Raw genomic sequence first — 19,395 nt, 5'->3', positions numbered from 1 at the left:
GCCCGCCCCGAGCCCACGCCTGTTTTTACAGTGCCTCTCTATGATGTCAAAGCTCGCCTCCCGGAGCAGCCATGAAGCGGCCGGGCTGTTTCCGAGGGGGCTGAGTGCTCGCAGTGTCCTGCCCGGGGCTGAATGGGCGCACTGTTGTGAGATGTGCACTAATGTAATCACACACGGCCGCACAGACGCTCCAGTTTGCAACAGTAGCACACACGAGTGCTGTGTTGCTTTGGCCAGCGCCTGCTTGTGCTGAGGCAACATTGTGTTAACAGCCCGGCAAAACAAAACGTCTTTAGGCTAAAACAATGAAAGCGACAGATGTGGGCGAACAGGCAAGTTCACAGGGAGAGCCGAGCCAAGGGTCAGCTCAGATTCTTAATTGATGATGCAACATTATAGGCTATTAAATCAAACGCAAGAGCGATTTTTGTGCAGAGCACGGCCTCAAGTCAGGTGAGAGCATGTGGCCTAACGGCCAGAGTTGCCAACTTTGGAGGTGGGGACGCAGGTTCCAGCCGTGGTGTTAGCTTAACATCCTGTCATTCTGGGCAAATCACTTAATTTCCCCGTGCCTACCAAAAATGAATGTCTTCGTTAGGGTGACCAGATATTTAAAACCAAAAACTGGGACATTTGGCAAAAATAGAAGAGAGACTATAATTTTACATCAGCCGAGGGGCACAGAATGACAGCGCTAATTAACACAGACAAGGAGGTACTAAGGAAATAAAATTTAATTTTTAAGCCCAGTAACTTGCCTGTTAATTGTATTGCTTACTTTTTTTGTTTTCCAAATATTCTTTTTATTTGATATGATGGGTACTGAAATAATAATAGTACCTCGTATCAATATTTGTTATTCAATATAAATAGTTTCTGTACTGATTGTACATAATAACTAATTGTTATAAACACCAACTTTTGTGAGTGCCTGCTGGTTTGAGGGATCAGCGTAAGTGTCTTCATATCTACAAATTACCCCTGTAGATAAGAGTATTTCTGACAGGGTTGTCTAATTGAATTGCTTTCTGATAAGAGCTGCTTGCTAGGTCTGTTTTCGAACACACAAAAAGTGCCTCCCACTGTTTTCAGCTGGCCCTCTCTGAAAACTGGGACCTGAGCCACATTTACTGAAATCTGCCAGGACAATTGGAGACAAACCAGGACTGTTCTGGCAAACCCTGGACGCCTGGTCACCCTATTCCTTCTATAACATAACTGTTGTTCATGTAAGGTGATCCAATACCTTTGGGACGAGTTTGCACTATATAAAAACGAAAAAAAAAAATGGAAGGTGCTCTGATATGTGGTAACAAAGAAATGGAGATTAGGAGAAATAAAGTATTTCCCTAGGATAGCGTAATTTGGTCAAGCGGGGAAGCTGGGATTAAGCCCAGAGTTTCCAGCCACTTGATGGGTATATCTTTCTGATGTCAAAGGTTAATGCTTAGTTCTTTTTTCTTAGTGGTTATGAATAGAGCATGAGTGACAGCATCCACAAACCAGGACATGAGAGCGCTTCACAACAGATAAACACCATATTTCACACTTTGGGGCATATCATCAAGGGGCCGCAATATAATTATTGCCGCTTTAGGGTCCGTTTTCGGGCGAAGAGCGGCGATAATTATATCGCACTATCATCAAGGTCTCCTTAGCGTGTCAATTCATGCCTCAGTGCCCGTTTTCTGAACGCCCAGCATCGCAACGTCAATGAGATGCAAAGTGGGCGTATCTCTATGAAAGTACGTGAGAAATGTCGCTAGCGCGACTTTCTCCTATCATCAATGTAGCCGCTAACCCGCTTAGTGATGACAAAAGTAGCGCTAACTGCGCTTATCGCTCCTTTGTTAACGCCTGCTTTCAAGTCGACTTAGCCATGATACCCTTTGTGAGGTGGATTGTGAGGATGAATCCACCCTGCCCTATCATCAACGATTCGCCTAGCGCTGTGCGATTATCGCTGGATTTCCAGCAATAATCGCACATTTAGCAGCTATCGCTGGATTTTTTATTGCATTGGAGATAAGCGTTGCTGATAGCACGCTATCTCTGCGATAAAATCCAGCGATAATTATCCTCGCGCTAAGCGTGCTTAGTGATAATTATCTCCGGCTCTTGCTGATATGCCCCTTTATTTCCAGCACAGGGACACACAGGACGCCCAATTGAGGCCGGGATTCAAACCCGGTTCTCCAGGTGACATGGTAAACAGCTGTAACCACTAGAGCACTTCGCCTCCAGTGAACGCTTGGCTCGTTTTGGGCTCTGAGTCGCGAAAGGACCTCAAGCTGAGCCAGAAGCAGGAATCTGGCTTGAGCCTGTCTCAAGCTTGCAACAGCTTACACACCTCTAGAAAGTTACCGTTCCTCCTAGACGCCACCAGGGACGTAACACAGGACTCTGCAGCCTCCGCCGCTCAAGAAGTCTCCCAACATTAGAGGCCCTTATTCAGCCTAATATCTATGATGATCTGCAAAATTATAGGAGAGTATTAGTTGGCGAGTTCATGTAAATCCATGTATATATTAACAAATACAGTCTTTTCATCTTGAGAAAATGCAGCGGCATATCAGCAACAGCCAGCGATAATTATCGCTAAGCGGGCTTAGCACGACGATAATTATCGCCGGTTATCACTGGATTATATCGCCGAGATAGCGTGCTATCAGGAACGCTTATCTCCAATGCGATATATAATCCAGCGATAGCTGCAAAATGTGCGATTATTGCTGGAAATCCAGCGATAATCGCACAACGCTAGGCGAATCGTTGATGATAGGGCAGGGTGGATTCATCCTCACAATCCACCTCACATAGGGTATCATGGCTAAGTCGACTTGAAAGCAGGCGTAAAGAAAGGAGCGTTAAGCGCGGTTAGCGCTACTTTTGTCATCGCTAAGCGGGTTAGCGGCTACATTGATGATAGGAGAAAGTCGTGTTAGCAACATTTCTCACGTAATTTCATAGCGATATGCCCACTTTGCATCTCATTGGCGTTGCGATGCTGGGCGTTCAGAAAACAGGCGCTGAGGCATGAATTCACACGCTAAAGAGACCTTGATAATAGAGCGAAATAATTATCGCTGCTTTTTGCCCGAAAACAGACGCTAAAGCGGCGATAATAATATCGCAGCCCCTTGATGATATGCCCCGCAGTCCCACAAAACGCGAGCTTCTTGAATTCACAAAAACTATTCCTGTCTGAACTACCAGGTCTTATGTTTAAATAACTGCATGTTTCATAGCCAACCATCAGTTTGTCATTTTCATCAATTACTCATATCTATTACTTCCACAAATGGATTGATTCTGCCTCGAATGCCCTAGGGGTCACTATGCCATGCCAATAATACTCATGTGTCAGGAACTATCACTGTTAGGTAGTAGCCAACCCTAGATCAGGGCGGTTATATGATACTATATTGAAGTTTATAATATCAACATACAATGAACGTGCATTTAGTACCTCAACTACCACTACATCATCAAAGTCAATGAATTATTTCTACTGAGATCAACAAATAGATCAGGAAGAATTTAGGCTACCTTTGGGCAGTACCACCACTGATGAAATGCTGTGTACACTGCCCTGTTTTGAAAGTGTGGGAAAGCTTTGACACCCCACGCCAGGATTTATTGGCACAGCCACATACTGTATCATTGTAAAAATAAATAGTAGTGACTCCAGCAAGGTCTCACAGTCCAAGCCACGTGGCTAGTCTGCTGAAGAGAAGTAACTTGCCAAAAGCTGAAATGAGTGTAACATGTTAACAATGTTTTCTGTGGAGGTGGGCCTGGTGGTAAAAGAAGACGCATCAACAAAGTAACAGAAGCGCCTAGCTTCAAACAAAATGAACTCAAGGCACTAGCAATCTATGACACCATGGATAAGTGCAAAATACATACATATGGAAGAATATATTGTTTTAGTGGTCAAAGAATATTAAGAAACACTCCTTGGAACATGTGTCTTTCAGATATGTCCAAGAGTTTTTCGCAAATATGTCAATTTCATCATATTGATAGTTTATCCTTGAGCGCCTCTGCACTTGTAAACTTTTTGCATTTCTCCATTGGGAAAAAATGATTTTTTTCCCTGTAGAAGAGTTTCTTCGCCTACTGCTCCACCAATGTTATCGGTATCCCCACTCTATACCCCCTAAAAATTAATTTACTCTTGCCTTTGGGAGTAATACTGCATCCATAAGTACAATCATAAACTGTAATATGGCCGTAGGTGTATTGACATGGACTTTCTTTGCGGAAATTGACGAGTCAGAAACAAGCACATTGCGGGTACGGTGGGCCTCAGAATATATGGTTCATAGTCAAAGACATCAGTGGGTAAGATACATGCAGCAGGGGAACCATCAAGGTGGTGAGAAAATGAGATGTTTAGCAACCTCTTCACCAGCTTTAGGAGAGAAGGGGGTGCCTCCTACTAGAAAGTGGCAGAAGACACCCTCTTCACCAGCTGTTCCCCTACACCACTATTGAGGAGAAGCTGCAACCTAACAAGTATGTGAAAAGCAGTAATTACTTATTTTATATGGTCCTGACCATATGCCTAGTGCTGCCGCTAAATGTAACTCTAGCCCAATGCACTGACCCAAAACACTGAACCTAAGCTTAATTCTAATATTTCCTTGAAAATGTGGAAATTTGAGCAAGTTTTCTATATAAAACCTTTTTTAACCCCTTCAGCGCGGCGCGGATTACCGCGCCGTGCTGAAGGTTCAGTGCGTGGGCGGGGCCATGACGGAGCGGTTCCGTCATGCGCACAGCGCAACCGACGCGCATAACGGAACCGCTCCGTCACTCGCATCGAAGGGGTTAATGAAAATATGTGAACTTTTCATGTTGGGTTATTTTTGTTTTATTTTTATTGTTTTATCTCTTATACGCACCTATCAATTTTGCCCCCTTGCATTTCAGTGCTACCTGAACAAGGTTTACATCCTCTATTTTCTTGCGATCAAAGTAAGAACAGACACTCATGCATAAAACTAGTTATGTAGTTAGAGGCTAATTGGCTAGCTGCAACTTTACCAGAGTAATAACATGGAATGTTTGTGGATAAACAAATTAGCTTGTGGCACATATAGTTAGTAGCAAAACAATTTATGGGTGGTCTTGATTAATATTGATTTGACTTCTGCCCGGTGAACAGGAGGCGGCAACGGGAGGGTTTGAATAACTGGTCTGTATGTTAATCTATTCGTGGGTTGGGGATCTATCTACTTGCCGCTGGACTGAGACACAGTCCGGGCCCTCTTAGTGGTCAAACCCGCTATTGATCTGTGGTTCGTTCTGGGACTTCTTTATGATGGACACACTGTGATTTGGATATTAAATTGTTGTCGAATGCTTATTTTTTATAAAATTATATTTTACCAGTTGCTTTAGTCTCTGGGACGGGTGCCCGGTTGGACACACACACCCACAAGTTTAAGGGGTGGGCGATAGGCACTCTGCTAGTTCGGGTGGGCAGGAGGTTCTGACACCGCCATGCAGGGAGGGGGGTTCAGTTTTATGTTTGTGGAGTGTTGGGTTCCTGTGCCATAAGTCGATTAGTTGTGCACCATTGTCAGACTGTTACTCTGTTTGCCCTTTTTAGCGCGGGGAAGGGGGGCGGGGGGAATGTTCTATTCAGTTTTGCTTTACATCTTATACGTATGACAAACATGAATCCAATCGAGCATTGACAACCACTACACAAATGTTTTGTGCTGTCGAGTCAGGCAGGGGGCTCTATAGTGCAGATTCAACCCGTAAATACCCAGGGGAAGTGTCCCCCGAGTCCACGCTCCCAGACCTTAGGCAATGAGTGACAAGTCAGCTTGACTTGGGCTCAAACTGTTGTCTTGGAACGTCAATGGTCTGGGAGATAGGATCAAGTGGGGTGTCGTGCTGCAGTTCCTCAAGCGACATTCCCCAGATGTGGTCCTCCTATAGGAAACAAACTTGCTAGGCAACGCATGTTAAGCCATGTCCAGATGTGGTTTAAAATTGGTGGCACACTCAGCATTTGGGTCTGGCTCCCGTGGAGTGGGCGTGATGGTGCGGAAATCGTTGCCCATGATGATAGACAAGGTTCGCACTGATAGTCTCGGCAGGTTTGCCGTTATAACTGGGACTTGGGAGGGGGAAAACTGAACCTCCTCTCAGTTTATATTCCACCTGGTCTACAGGCCCAGACTTTTAGAGGCCTTGGAGATCTCCTTCTTGCATTACCAGAGGGCAGGGTATGGATCGGGGTGACTTTAACTCGATTGTCTCTGACTCGCTTGATCACTGGCCCCAGAGAGCTCTACCACCTTCTCAAACACATATCCACGGCTTCTTGGGGGCCATGGGCCTGGTTGATGTATGGAGGAGACTACACCCCAGCATCAATACACGTACTATTCAGTAGCCCACTGTAGCATGTCTAGAATAGACTACATCCTTACACTGGAACACCAAGTTGTCAGTGTCAAGGAAATTCAACACTTAGCCTGGGGCATTTCCGACCACTCTCCAATCTTTTGTCGCATAGAAGTTGGGGAACCCATGGTAGGCCGAACAGCCCCAATTAATCCCTGGTACCTTGAGAATCCCCAAGTAAGCGACAAAATACTGGGTGACTCCGATCTTTATTTCAAGGAAAATAAGGGATCAGTTGACTCGCCAGTAGTACTATGGGAGGCCTACAAAGCTGTTATTCGGGGGTGGCCCTGTCCGAAATATCGGGCTTGCGGAAGTAGAAGAGTGCCGTAATGACCCGATTGGAGGGGGAAATCTTGCAGCTGGAGGAGACACTCAGAGAGCGGGATGAAGGAGAGGCACACCAGCAACTCCACATCAAAATCTGAGAGTACACTGACTTGGCGACAGAGGAAGCCAAACTGTACGATAGAGCAGAATATACGATGTCGGTGACAAGGCGGGTAGATTGCTGGCTTGGTTGGACCGGAGGGAACAGGCACATAGAGTGGTGGTCGAGGTTGAGACAGGATCTGACGCCCGCCTAACTGCCCCACAGGACATAGCAGATGATTTTATGCAATATTACCAGACCATCTACAAAGCACAAACTCCGCACTCAGAGGAGGAGGCAGCCTCCTTTTTGCGAGATATCTCACTGCTGCCACTTACAGAGGAGGAGTGCCTTGAGCTCGAACTAGATATCACTGACATCGAGGTGGGAAAAGCCATTCAGGATTTACGGGGAGGGAAAGCTACGGGCCCCAATGGACTACTGATTGAACTATTTAAACTAACTGCGAGTAAAATCGCTTCGTACATCACCAATATGTTCTTGGCAAGCAAGGAACAGGGACTACTGCCGGCAGACCAACGGTTAGCTAATTTCGTTGTTATTCACAAAGAAGGCAAGCCAAGGCACAAATTCTCCTCCTACAGACTAGGGGGCATATTATCAAGGTCCGGCGTTAAAATTATCGCCGCTTTATCGGCAGAAAACTGCCGCTAAAGCGGCGATAATGGGCTTGATAATATGCCCTTGAGAATTCCAATAGAAGCCCATGTTTACACCAGAACATGGGCTTCTATTGGAATTCTCTGCGGCATATTATCAAGCCCATTATCGCCGCTTTAGCGGCAGTTTTCTGCCGATAAAGCGGCGATCATTTTAACGCCGGACCTTGATAATATGCCCCCAATTTTGCTATTAAATGATGAGGCTAAGATCTTGGCGAAGGTCCTGGCCTCCTGACTACTAAGGGTCATCACCCGCCTGGTCAATCCGGACCAGTCGTGCTTTATGCCCGCAAAGAACACTGCCCTCAACTTGCGCCGACTCCACGGAGTGCTAGGTCGAGTGGAGACAATAGGTAAGGATGCGGTGGTGGTGTCGCTCGACGTGGCTGCAGCATTTGACACCATCGAATGGCCCTTCATGTTTGCTGTGCTTTGTAAACTGGAAATGGGCCCAGAATTCAGAGGTTGGGTCCGACTTCTCAACCATAAGCCTCTGGACTTCCTCCACCTTTGTTCTTAGCAGGGGCTCCAGGCAGGGATGCCCTTTGTCCCCGCTCCTGTTTGCCCTGACCCTCGAGCCACTGGCTATGTGGATTTGTAGAGATCCCATAGACAGAGGCCTTAAATGGACCCCAGGCTTGGAGGACCGCATCTCATTGTATGCAGACGATATTTTGCTTTACCTGGCATCACCGGCCGCCTCATTGCACAGGGTCCTGAACATCTTTCGGGTCTTCTGAGAATTTGCTGGCTACAAAATACACTGGTCCAAGTCAGTGATATACGTCCTTAGCGGGGTGTTGCCTCCACTTCCTCGCGGGCTCCAACTAGTCGAAGCAGCCGACAGTTTTAAATACCTGGGGATCAGGGTCTCTACCAGATTCTACAAACTCAACCTCCTACCGCCTATGACACGTCTCAAATCTGACGTCAGGCCCTGGAAGACGCTCCCTTTCTCCCTATTAGGTCGTGCTGCCCTATTTAAAATAATGTCCCTTCCACGCTTCCTCTACGCCTTACAAAACACCCCACTCTATGTCTGCCCCTCATATTTCAAAGAAGTTGACAGCCTCCTGCGAGACCTGCTCTGGGAGGGCGGACCCCCGTGCATAGCTACCCACAAACTCCCTCAAGGATGGTTTGACGGGGGAATCGGATTGCCGGAGATAAAGCGCTATTACTGGGCGTCTCACCTCGCAGCCATCAACCAATGTATGTACAGACCCCAAGGCGATCCAGCCTTTCAGATTGATAGGTGGCTACTGCCGGGTGGGAGTTTCGAATATATGCGTGTGCGCTGAACCACAACTTGACTGGCCCCACTGCACATGCGCTGCGAGTATGGAAGACTGGTACGAAAAGCCTGGGGTGGGAAGGCAAGATCACATAAGCCACGCCGCTCTGGCACTGCGACCAATTAGGACGATTGATTTGCTCGAAGGACTTCGATCAGTGGGATCTTATAGGAATTTCCAGGGTGGGTGACATGTGGAAGTCGGGAGACGCGGTTACGTTTGAGCAGCTGCAACAGGATTATGAAATGGTGTGCTCCGAACACTTCAGATATCTGCAAATAAGGCAAGCCCTGCTTGCAATACTCCCTAGAGGGGAACCGCTCCTGGAGTCCTCTCCGTTGGAAGAGTGGAGAAGTGTGGCTCAATGAATAGAGTGGCAGACCCTGATGCAGAAGTCTAGCCCGGGACCAGGGTTCAATTCCCCGCCTCGGCGGGTCTTGGGCTCAAAAATTCCACGGACCTGATAATTCTCGCCTCGGTGCCTATTCCAATCATGGAGTCCCACTCTGCAACTCGGGGCAATAGCTTGCTTAATCTCCACAACGGCCCCCACAATGCTAAGGATGCCTGGCCTCCACCTCGGGGGTGCCCAGGAGTGGACGCCTCACAGGGAAAGCCAGGATGGGTTCCACAGCGGTATTCGTACAAGCGCCTTGAGACCCTTGCGGGTGAGTAGTGCGCTATACAAGTATCAATTTACAATTTACAATATAGAGTACTAGATGGAGACCTGCCGGAGAAAGCCATATCGCTTATCTGCAAAAAACTGATAAACAACCTATCGGACCCACTGGTCCAGCTGCTGGCAAAATGGAACCACGATGTGGCTGGTCTGTATGACGATAAATGGGTAGCAGCTGTGGCCTCTCCTCGAGAGGCGGCCATCTCTTCCAGACTGCGCTTAGTGTAGCTCAAAATCCTGCATAGATCGTATCTAGATCAGTTTTGATCCGAATGGGCTATAGCTCCAACAAGAATTGCTCTAGGCGGTTTGGACAGGTGGGCACGTTCATCCATACGCTTTGGGAATGTACAGTTATTCAGGGATATTGGATGGGGATTTGAGGCTTATGGAAAATGTACTGGGCCAGAGGATTGATGGAAATATAAAGTTGGCCATCCTGAATGCCTGGGGACCAAAGGACCTAACCTCCAAGGAGCGCCTGTGGGTAACTCTGGGATTGATGGTGGCGAAGCGTAATATTGTAAGGTTATGGAAGGACCAAGAGCCACAAAGTACAGTGGACTGGAGCAAAGATATGGACTGGTGCATGGTCACAGAGAAAACAATATATGTTGCAAGAGGGTGCCCCAACAAATGGTCACAGGTTTCAGATAGATGGAATACATATAGGGGTGGGATATGCGAACCCCCGTTGACTAGGGAAGAAACGATTGCACAACGATTGAGCACGCTAGAAATGTAAATTTCATGGCTGATGTTTCACTTAAATACCTGTACCTCCTCGGACACGCACTTGCTGTATCATTGCTAATGTATGTGGTTTTGATGCTGTTTGTCCATTTGTCATACTTGATTTCAATAAAAAGAGTTATAGAAAAAATTTCAAAAAATAAAATATTGATTTGACTTTTTTATCGGCTTCACAGCCTTATATCGTGAATACAGAAAAACGTAATCCTTTTACCTACTTAGCCTTACATACTAATAGCAATTCTCGTAACTTGTAAGTTCCTAAGTATATAATACCTGCTGTATTGGTTGGATAAACCTAGGATCAATTTCATTGGTTATTATTGTTTTTTAACTCTAGCTGTTTTGTTAAAAATTTACAAAATTATCCTTCTGTTGAGTATCTATCCTCATATGGTCCCTCTTTGATGCAGTGTTTTTTTCATTACATTTCTTGTTTATTTGACAACAGGTTTGTGTAAGTCATGCTGTAATTAATTTCTCTGGAATATGGCTGTAACCCATTTCCTAGTTGAATGAGTGCTGATATGGCAAGTGTTTCCTGTTGCAGGAAGGTCTCTTCCTATTTTATCTTCACCTGCTCAGATATCTAGTGCAATCGCATGTGTTTAAATTGGCTTATAATGGTTTGCTAACACGGTAGATGAGGGTGTGAGGTGTTCACCTCGCAGATCATTGTTGCATTTTCAAGAGCCTTAATGAAATATTGTGCCAACTTATATGATAAGAAAAACTACAAATATTATCGTTTGCATTTTCTTCAAATTTTCCACTTGAACAATACCTCATTCCAGAAAATATAAGTTCAGTATTTTACATGTGACAAGGATGAGTTATTGAAGTAGAAGGACCACCATGGTTCTAAGTGGGAGGGCATTTTTTAGTTCTTCATGGGCACCTTTTGTAGGAAATTGATTTGTCATTTTAGGTCTGTCTCTTCCAAACTTGGTGTGTTTCACATTGTGGAAATATGTCACAATGTAAAATGTTCTTGGGTCTGCCCACAATATTTCTGAACCACCAAGGGCGTATCATACATACAGCGCATTTTCCTTGTTTGCGCAGGGCGCACCTTTTAAAAGGTGCGCCCGGCGCAAACAAGGAAAATGCACTGTATTAGGAGAGCCGTGAACTTATGCTGCCCTGGGGGCAGAACATTCATTTGAAAAATGGAGCGGCTGCTTTGCAGCCTCTCTGTATTTCACTGTGCAGGCGTCACCCGCCTGCACTTTTAAGGGGGACTAGAGATCCCCTTGCGGGTGGGTGCAGCGAGTGACTGCACCCGCCTGCAAGGGGATGTCTGGGGGGTCCATAATACCCCATTCACCTCCTCCAGAGGTCTGCCATCAGGGGGCTCAGTGACAGTGTGACTCACTGTGCACCTCCTGACAGCTTTTTTTTGCTCTCTGCGTACACGTCTGTAATACGGCATGAGCGCAGAGGCAAAGGGATTCCTTCATTTACATGGGGCCACGCCCTCATGCACATGAGTGAATGCTTCCTGCAGACAGCGCTGGCGCTTTATGTGCACCAGCGCTATCGGTATTACAGAAGGGGATGCACAAGCGTCTGTGGCTCCTTCTGTAATACCAAAATACCTCGGGGTGTGCATAGCTAGTGCAAACGCCCGTTACGCCGCTGGGGCACTTCTGTAATATAGCCCCAGGTTTGAAATCAAAGATATTTATTCGTACATTTTTGCTGTCAAGCCAAGAATTTGAACCCATCACATGCATTTCTTCTCTCCTTGCCCATCTATGAAACCATATTCTACCTGTCTGTAGCAGGTGCAAGTAAAAAAGAGTGATAAATGAATTCACTGGCTATGCCAAAAAGAAGAGCTGAAAAAGAGAGATTAATTAAAAAAATAAAAATAAAGGGGGAAATAAAAGAGTGGGTCTTAAAAAGAAAAAAGCAACAGAACATAGGTAAGGCAATATGATGGAATGTAAAGTAAAGAACACAGAGCGACCTTTGCGGCTAAGTGGGATGGGGCGGTGGGGCACTTACAGAGTAAAAATATTTTTAGATCTCGGGGAACAGAGATTCATGTCTCTGCGTGACAACCATTAAGTCTGCTTGTTAAGCCCTTCATATATCACAAGTGATATATATCAGTAGCAGTTCCTGTTCACCCACTCTGTGCATGTGTCACATTTTTGCTTGCATCACACTACACAGCCAGAAGAATACCAGAAGGGGCCCTTCCTGGTGCCTATGGTTAACAGTTCAGTATATTTGAAACAAAGGTCCTAGAGAGGTCACTCTAAGCTAGTGTTTGCTTGAATGTAATATTTAACTTTTTTTGTTCAAATTCTATTTAATTTTGTAAATTCTGTACTCTTTCTGTATCCATTGCAAATGTATTAGAAAATAGACTGCAGATTCGAAATCCCTCTAAATATATTTTAAAATAAATCCACAGAAGACTGTGGTTTTCAAATCAATTTTAAGTTGTTATATTGTACTGTTCAATAGTCCTGCGCTCGCTATTGCTCTCATATTTGTGGTCTGAAAAGCATTCCCAGTCTGCTCCTGATTATTTTTCTGTTTTTTGGAAGTGAGACCGATTTTCTATTTATTTTGTACATTTCAACAAAATGAAACATATTTAGACATTTATGATTATTTAAAAAGCACATTGTGTCCTGCATAAAGATGTTAAACTCTTAGGACTCTATTCTAAATGGCAAAATCTGAAATATAAAAAATTTGTAAAACTCCCTAGATAGCCAGCCCTTGCAGGTAGGGCTGTTGTTGCGTGCTTTACTTTAATGAATCCAAAGAAATATTTTTTTTAAAAAAAATCAACAAACACCTTTGAGAGTTTCTTCTAGTGATTGTTAGCTTGAGTTCATTTTCACCAAGTTTTGTCAAGATTATTGAATTCCAATCTCATTTGCGTCTCTTCTTTTACTCACTGACTTACAACTTCAACTTTTAAATTGATCTAAATTCAATTAATGACAAGCTGCTACCATATGTCTTACATGTTTTCTTTCTCTTTTACCATCAAGATTTACCCAACAACAGACCAAGAGAATACAGGATAGTGACCCCCATCAGCACGGATGCAGAGGGGCAGTTTGTTTCCACCTTGCTCTCGGCCAGCCATAAAAGAAGGTCACCCAGGGATGTGTCGCAAATCCCGGTCAACCATCTCTTCTACAACCTCACTGTTTTTGGGAGAGAATTTCAAGTCAGGCTTAGGCCCAATAATCACCTGTTGGCTCCAGGAGCAGTGGTGGAGTGGCTTGAAGATGGAAGTAAAGATGGAGATGTGAATCAAGCGGAAAGTGGAACAGACACACCGTGGAAGAAAGAGGCACTGCAGACTAACTGTGCCTATGTTGGAGACATACCTGACGTCCCAGGAGCATCTGTTGCCCTTAGCAACTGTGATGGTCTGGTAAGAGCTATCCCACTTTATTTTTGTGTGCTGTGCAGATGTTAGTTTTCAGAAGTATCATTGGACCTATATGACCTGTCTGCAATATGTTGAATGTGCAGAAAAATATGTATACCATTGGTTATTTATTTGAAGTGGTATAAAATACATAGAAGACCCAGTTTGTCAGCAGAACACATCATATAAGTAGTAACAAACACACATCATAAATTTCACACAACATACTTGGAAATATTGACTATAAAGTTTTTCAAATTAGCACATGATAAAAAAATATTCATCAAAACACATAAAATAATTCAAACATATAAAAATAAAAAATGCAAAAAATAATAGACTATAGAAGTTTTTTAAAAATTCTATATAGAATCTTCCATAAAATAGTCTCATAAGGAGGTGAATTTTAGAAGTGGCATGGCTTTGAAAGAGCAGACATTGAAGTTCTCCTTTCCAAAGATAGTCTTTGAGGAAAATGCCCGGGTCAGGGATGGAATTACAAACTTTACATTCAGTCCCACAGAACAATTGGCTCAATAATTTTGTTTTTCTGAATGACTTTTTCACTGACAGAATAGTGTTTTGACACTAGTGGGTGAAAGCCTCCAAAGATTATCAGTTTTTGAGCTAGGAGTTTACTGCCCCAGTGTGAAGATTTGTTAGAACTACTCTGGCCAGCTTGAATAGACTACTGGCTTCATGATCAGAACTGAGGTGTTATGTCCCGATAATTTCTTTCCGAATACTGGCCAAGCAGCAACAGCACATAAGACGTTTTAGGTGGCACCACGGGCATAACCAAGGCCCCTGCTGCCCCTGTGGTACAGGGGCCCCTCAACCCTCCAGGAGGCCACTCTACTCTTCAGGGGACCACCATTCAATCCAAGGCCAATGAACATCTGTGATATATGGGAGACTCTGGGGCCCCTCTTCACATTCTGCCGGGGAGGGGGGCATCATTTTGAGTTACACAACTGGGGGCGGGGCATTGTGGATTGAATTTAAGCCAATAATTAGGGATCTCTGTAATCTAGCGTAGAGCGGGCTGGAGAACAAACATATTTGAGGAGAACCAATAATGGAAAAACATCTTCTTGGATAAGTGTTTTATTTTCTGAAGGAATCTGTTTTGTCATTGTGCTCCTCTAGCCAAATAATTCATGTGGGCATATAGATTCCATATTTTTGTCTAAGATGAAGCTCACAGGTTTAGAGCATTGCATGATGGATGGTTACAGAGAATCATGGCAGGATTTAAGTGACAATAGACACAGATAAAATCTGTTTCCAAATTTCTTAGAAAGCGCATAGGACTATATGCCGCTTATTTAGGACGATTTGTCCTTTCCTATGTCTACACCTGAGTGTTTTCTAGCTAACCTAGTGCAATTCAGCTAGGGATGCCGCATGTGGCCATGAGTTTTTAACAACTTCGAATCGGCATGATGCTTAAATTATCACATATGCTATGATTATGAAGCTAGTAAATGAATGGCATTTGACAAATTATAGTTCATTAATTCATATTCAATCAACAGTTAGTGAAATGTTTCACATGTTAAAAGTTCAATATGAAGAGTCCATTTGTTCACTATTTTGATTTACTGTCATTGATTATGCATAAATGATGTACCTGCTATTTTCCTAAAACATGTCAGTCTTACCTTAATAATAGCCGCCATATGTTGTTGAAGAGGTGGAGGCAAGATGGATTCTCCTAAAGTGAGCCACTTTTGTATCCATGTATGATGGTAGAAAAGAAAATCATTCTTCTGGGGTTAGTAGATAGTCACACAGCTGTCTGGGAATTCTTTGTATGTTTCTTTTAACATGCATTCTTTATCTTTCAAGTTTGAGGGCGCTCTTTCGATTGGAGGTTAGATGTATGAGATCATGTACTCAAGCATGAATGTCAAGTTTGGTTGCATATTTCCATTTTATTGAGATTGCATTTTTCTCTATCATGATGGTTTTTGCGATTAACTGTGTCGAGCCTTCTTTGTAGCTCATTTATATCAATTTCTCATAACATTTTATGTGGTCAAGTTTGTCATATATTTGTCGCAGTATTTTAAGAGGCCCCGATCTTCTCTTCTTATTGTGGATTGTTCTTAGTAGGCTTACAAGGTTCACTGTGTGAGGGAAATATAAGTTTGCACAGAGAAACACTGCACTTAATTTTGAAACATTGTAAACACTCAACAGAGTCTCCTTAACCTTTGATGGTGTAAAATTTCCACCCCAAAACCACCACTTGGTGATGCCAGCCTTTCAGAATCTTTGCTCCCACTGGCAACACACCTGAAGTTTCAACCCCAAATTGTTTATTTATTTTCTTTGCTTACAGTCCATCTCATAGTCTGGGGGAGTAGATCTAGCATTCCTACCTTGGTTTGGTAATGAAATTATCTAAGCTGAAAACAAAGCAGAGTGGGGCATTTATTCATTTATGCATTTATAGGCGCTGTGGTTGGGGTAAAGATATACAATGGAAAAATATCTTCAACTGTATTATTCTATGAGGGAGGTGTTTGTAGTCAGGAGGCTTAAGGCAATGTTGTCATCATAAAATTATGATATGTGATGTATTAGCAAGAGGTATGACATACAGAGCTTTGGAACTGAAGTGAGGCCTTAGCCCTCCACCCCTGAGCCCCAGAACCTACTCCCTGGATCAAGGCAAAACATGGTAACCAATCATTTGGCACCAGATAATGGCTGCCAAGTCTTTTCAGTCAGACCATTCTACTGACCGACTTTGACAGGTCTAAGAGGCTCATTAGGATGGCGGGCGGACCTGAGTCCGCCCGCCATTGTTGCGGTGTATGGGACTGCCCGCCAGACAATTGGCGGTCCCACCACTGGTGGGCGCATACAGGGCATTTAACATTGCGGATGGTGCTGCTGGGAGCAGCACCGTACGCAATGTCAAAATGCATGCTGTGCTTTTCCCTGCACTACGTAGCAGGCACCATGCAGTGTCTGCTACGCAGTGCAGAGAAATGCACAGGGGTACCAAGGGTACCCCCCCAGTGCAGCAACACCTCCCCCAACACAGAGTGGGCCCTCAACGGGCCCCCGAATCCAACCTTCCCCAGCTTTTCCACGGCGGTTCCACCACCATGGAAGGGCTGGCTGATGCCAGCATTGTAATCTGGCGGGCTGTGCCTGCTACGCACCGCCACCAGTTTATGCCTCCTTGTCCATCCGCCAAGCAATCAGACTGATTGCTTCTGGCGGACCAGTGGCGGATGGTCTTTCCGTCTGCCTCGGACAGATTGGGATGCCCACCGCCATCCTAATTCGGCGGTGGGAAAATCAGGCTCCGATGGCGGAAGGACCGCCACCGCATGGCTGGCAGTGGCGGTCATCCCGCCATCATAATGAGCCCCTAAGTGTCTAAGGGGCACGGTTTTAGTAGTCTGCCACTGAACTGGCTCTCGTCTGCCTTTGCCCCACTAGAAATATGGCCTCCAACCTGTGTATTGAATACCTTAATAATGACGTGGACAGCAGACTCATCCCCTATATTTCTCCTAGATGTGCTGCTCTTATCTCTTATGGCATGCTTACATTTCTTAGCAACGTAGAGTTTACCACTTGTGATAAGTGTAACATTCCTCTCCTGATTCATGGTGTTCAAGATCACACCACTCAGGCAGGGGCATGGGGGAAGCAGAATACAATAGAATTAAAAAGTAGAAGCGGCTACAGGGAATACTTGAAATCGCATTTTGCTCTGTCTGGAAGATCACTCCCATGCTGTCTCAGCCGACCTAAAATTGTGGGGTAGACTGCCCCTACTGGTGGGGGGGGGGGGGGCAAGACTGATTTGGTGCCTGTCTGTAATAGCACAGCGAATACCAAAATGATGGAGTGTAATATAAAGTACGCTAATTTAAAGCACCTGAGATTAATTCAAGCATTTCATCCATCACTTTTTTGTTTTTAAAATTAGATTTCCTATAGAGAAGTCTTTTTGTTGGAGTCAAAATAGAATCTGTTATTTTAATGAATAATGCATTTACAATGAATGCCTTTACTTTACTGTTAGGCCTTCTAATGAGAGATGATATCTTTCACAGGCAATCCTCTCACATGTTATCTCAAATATCAATGTCTTTGACCAGTACTAGGTGACATCTAGCAACAAAAAAGAAACATACTCTTAGTATTGAGACAAAGCAGACCTTCCTAAGCAGAAAAGAATTATGGGCACGAGCTGCAATCTGAAAGTCCCAAATGCACCCTCAGTTTTTGCAGAAGAATGATCTTAGATGTAAGAGGACTGACATAGGCATAGGTTACCCTGCAGGACACTTTGGCTATTTTTCCATACTCTATTTCTGTGCGGAGGCTGGAGCAGACAAGCATTTACTGTGCTCCCCCAGTGGTCAACCAAGGTAAACATTTGGAAATCCCAAATACACACTGCTTGTAGACCACATACACTGGGTACACAAATCCAATCAGTTTACAAAAGGCTAATAACAGGGACGCGTGGCTGCGTACTGCGACACACGCTGAGAGCTCCTTCTATTTCCTTTGCGTAGGCTGGGATGCAACCACCAAAGAGTAGGCATATAGTTTCAGGTATATATATGGTTGCAACCTTTCTTGGAAGCACCTATTTCTTCGTTCAAATGATTTTTTGCCCATTCTTTGTCTGGTGCCCATGCCAACTGCTTTTTAAAGAATGAGACATCTGTAACAATAGCATAGAAGTTCACATTAGCCCTTCTAACCTCATGCCCTCTTGGGTTCTATAGTCCATTAAATCCCCCCGCGTGCTACCATGCTCAATTAGTCAAGAGAATGTTCTCATAAATTCCAATTATTGAAGAGGCATCCAAGGGCAATTTGGCACCAATATTTATAGGCTGCACACATTGCATTTGTAGTTTTGTGCTTTTTCACTGACAATTACAACACGTTGCACAAGCAAGTATTACATTTGCATTGAATGGCTTGTTGCACTATTTTATTAGCCCAAATGTTAATGGAATTTGATAGGTTTGTACCAGCACATTCTATTTATTCTGAAATATCAGAGCAAAAGTGCACCAACACCGGTGCAATATTTGAATCCATTACCCCCTTCTTAACATCTGAGACACAGAGTCAACAAGCCATCTTAGACCTGTGAGGTCAGGTGAAGATTCATGATGGAGGCCAGAAACCTGAAGGGTCTTCGAACATGTTGTTTGGCCTGGTCTGCTGTGCACACCGGCTTAACCAATGGCAGGGCTCACAAACAGCGAACTGCCTCAGTAATATTTATGAGATAGGTTGCTCTGCGACTCCCTGGCACTGGAATAAAACGACTGAGAGGATGAATGAGTGTACCCAAGAGGATCAAAATAAAACAAATGGACAAAAGGAGGAGCATGGGTGATATGGTAGAATAAGCTAGCTTTAGAATGGATGGAGGGATTTGGGGTATCCACATCTAAAAAACATACAAAGGAGAGGGAAGGGGGTGAAGAAGGTGAGCGCGTAAAGGAATGGGGCAGTAAAAAAAGAAGTGGAAATAGGGATCAGTGAGTCAAGGGGTAACCCGAGAAATAGTATAGTAAACAAAAGTGGAGAATCTTTCAGTGATGAGATGTTGGAATAGAAAGGAGAAAATGATCTATGAAAACTTTTTCCAAAAACTAAGAGCGAGTACCCATTTTCACGATTAATGACATTTACACATCTAATAAGAAAGCATGTCAGCTACAATTTAGGAAAGAACAATATGGAATCAATTGTTTTCTACTGAATGCTGAATG

The 19,395-nt window shown here is 44.2% G+C and overlaps 1 protein-coding gene across 1 annotated transcript in view; it reads left to right on the top strand.

Moving 5' to 3' along the window:
- The window catches only part of ADAMTS3 (ADAM metallopeptidase with thrombospondin type 1 motif 3), a 558,188-nt gene that overhangs the window by 83,542 nt on the left and 455,251 nt on the right, over positions 1–19,395 (top strand). Inside the window, exon 3 of the mRNA XM_085636296.1 lies at positions 13,233–13,624. Within this exon, the coding sequence (XP_085492422.1) occupies positions 13,233–13,624 (392 nt within the window). The remainder of the gene's footprint in view (positions 1–13,232; positions 13,625–19,395) is intronic.

This window comes from Triturus cristatus, chromosome 2_1, assembly GCF_964204655.1.
Source record: "Triturus cristatus chromosome 2_1, aTriCri1.1, whole genome shotgun sequence".
In the NCBI taxonomy this organism is placed as follows: domain Eukaryota; kingdom Metazoa; phylum Chordata; class Amphibia; order Caudata; family Salamandridae; genus Triturus; species Triturus cristatus.
This window is presented reverse-complemented; position numbering and strand designations above follow the sequence as displayed.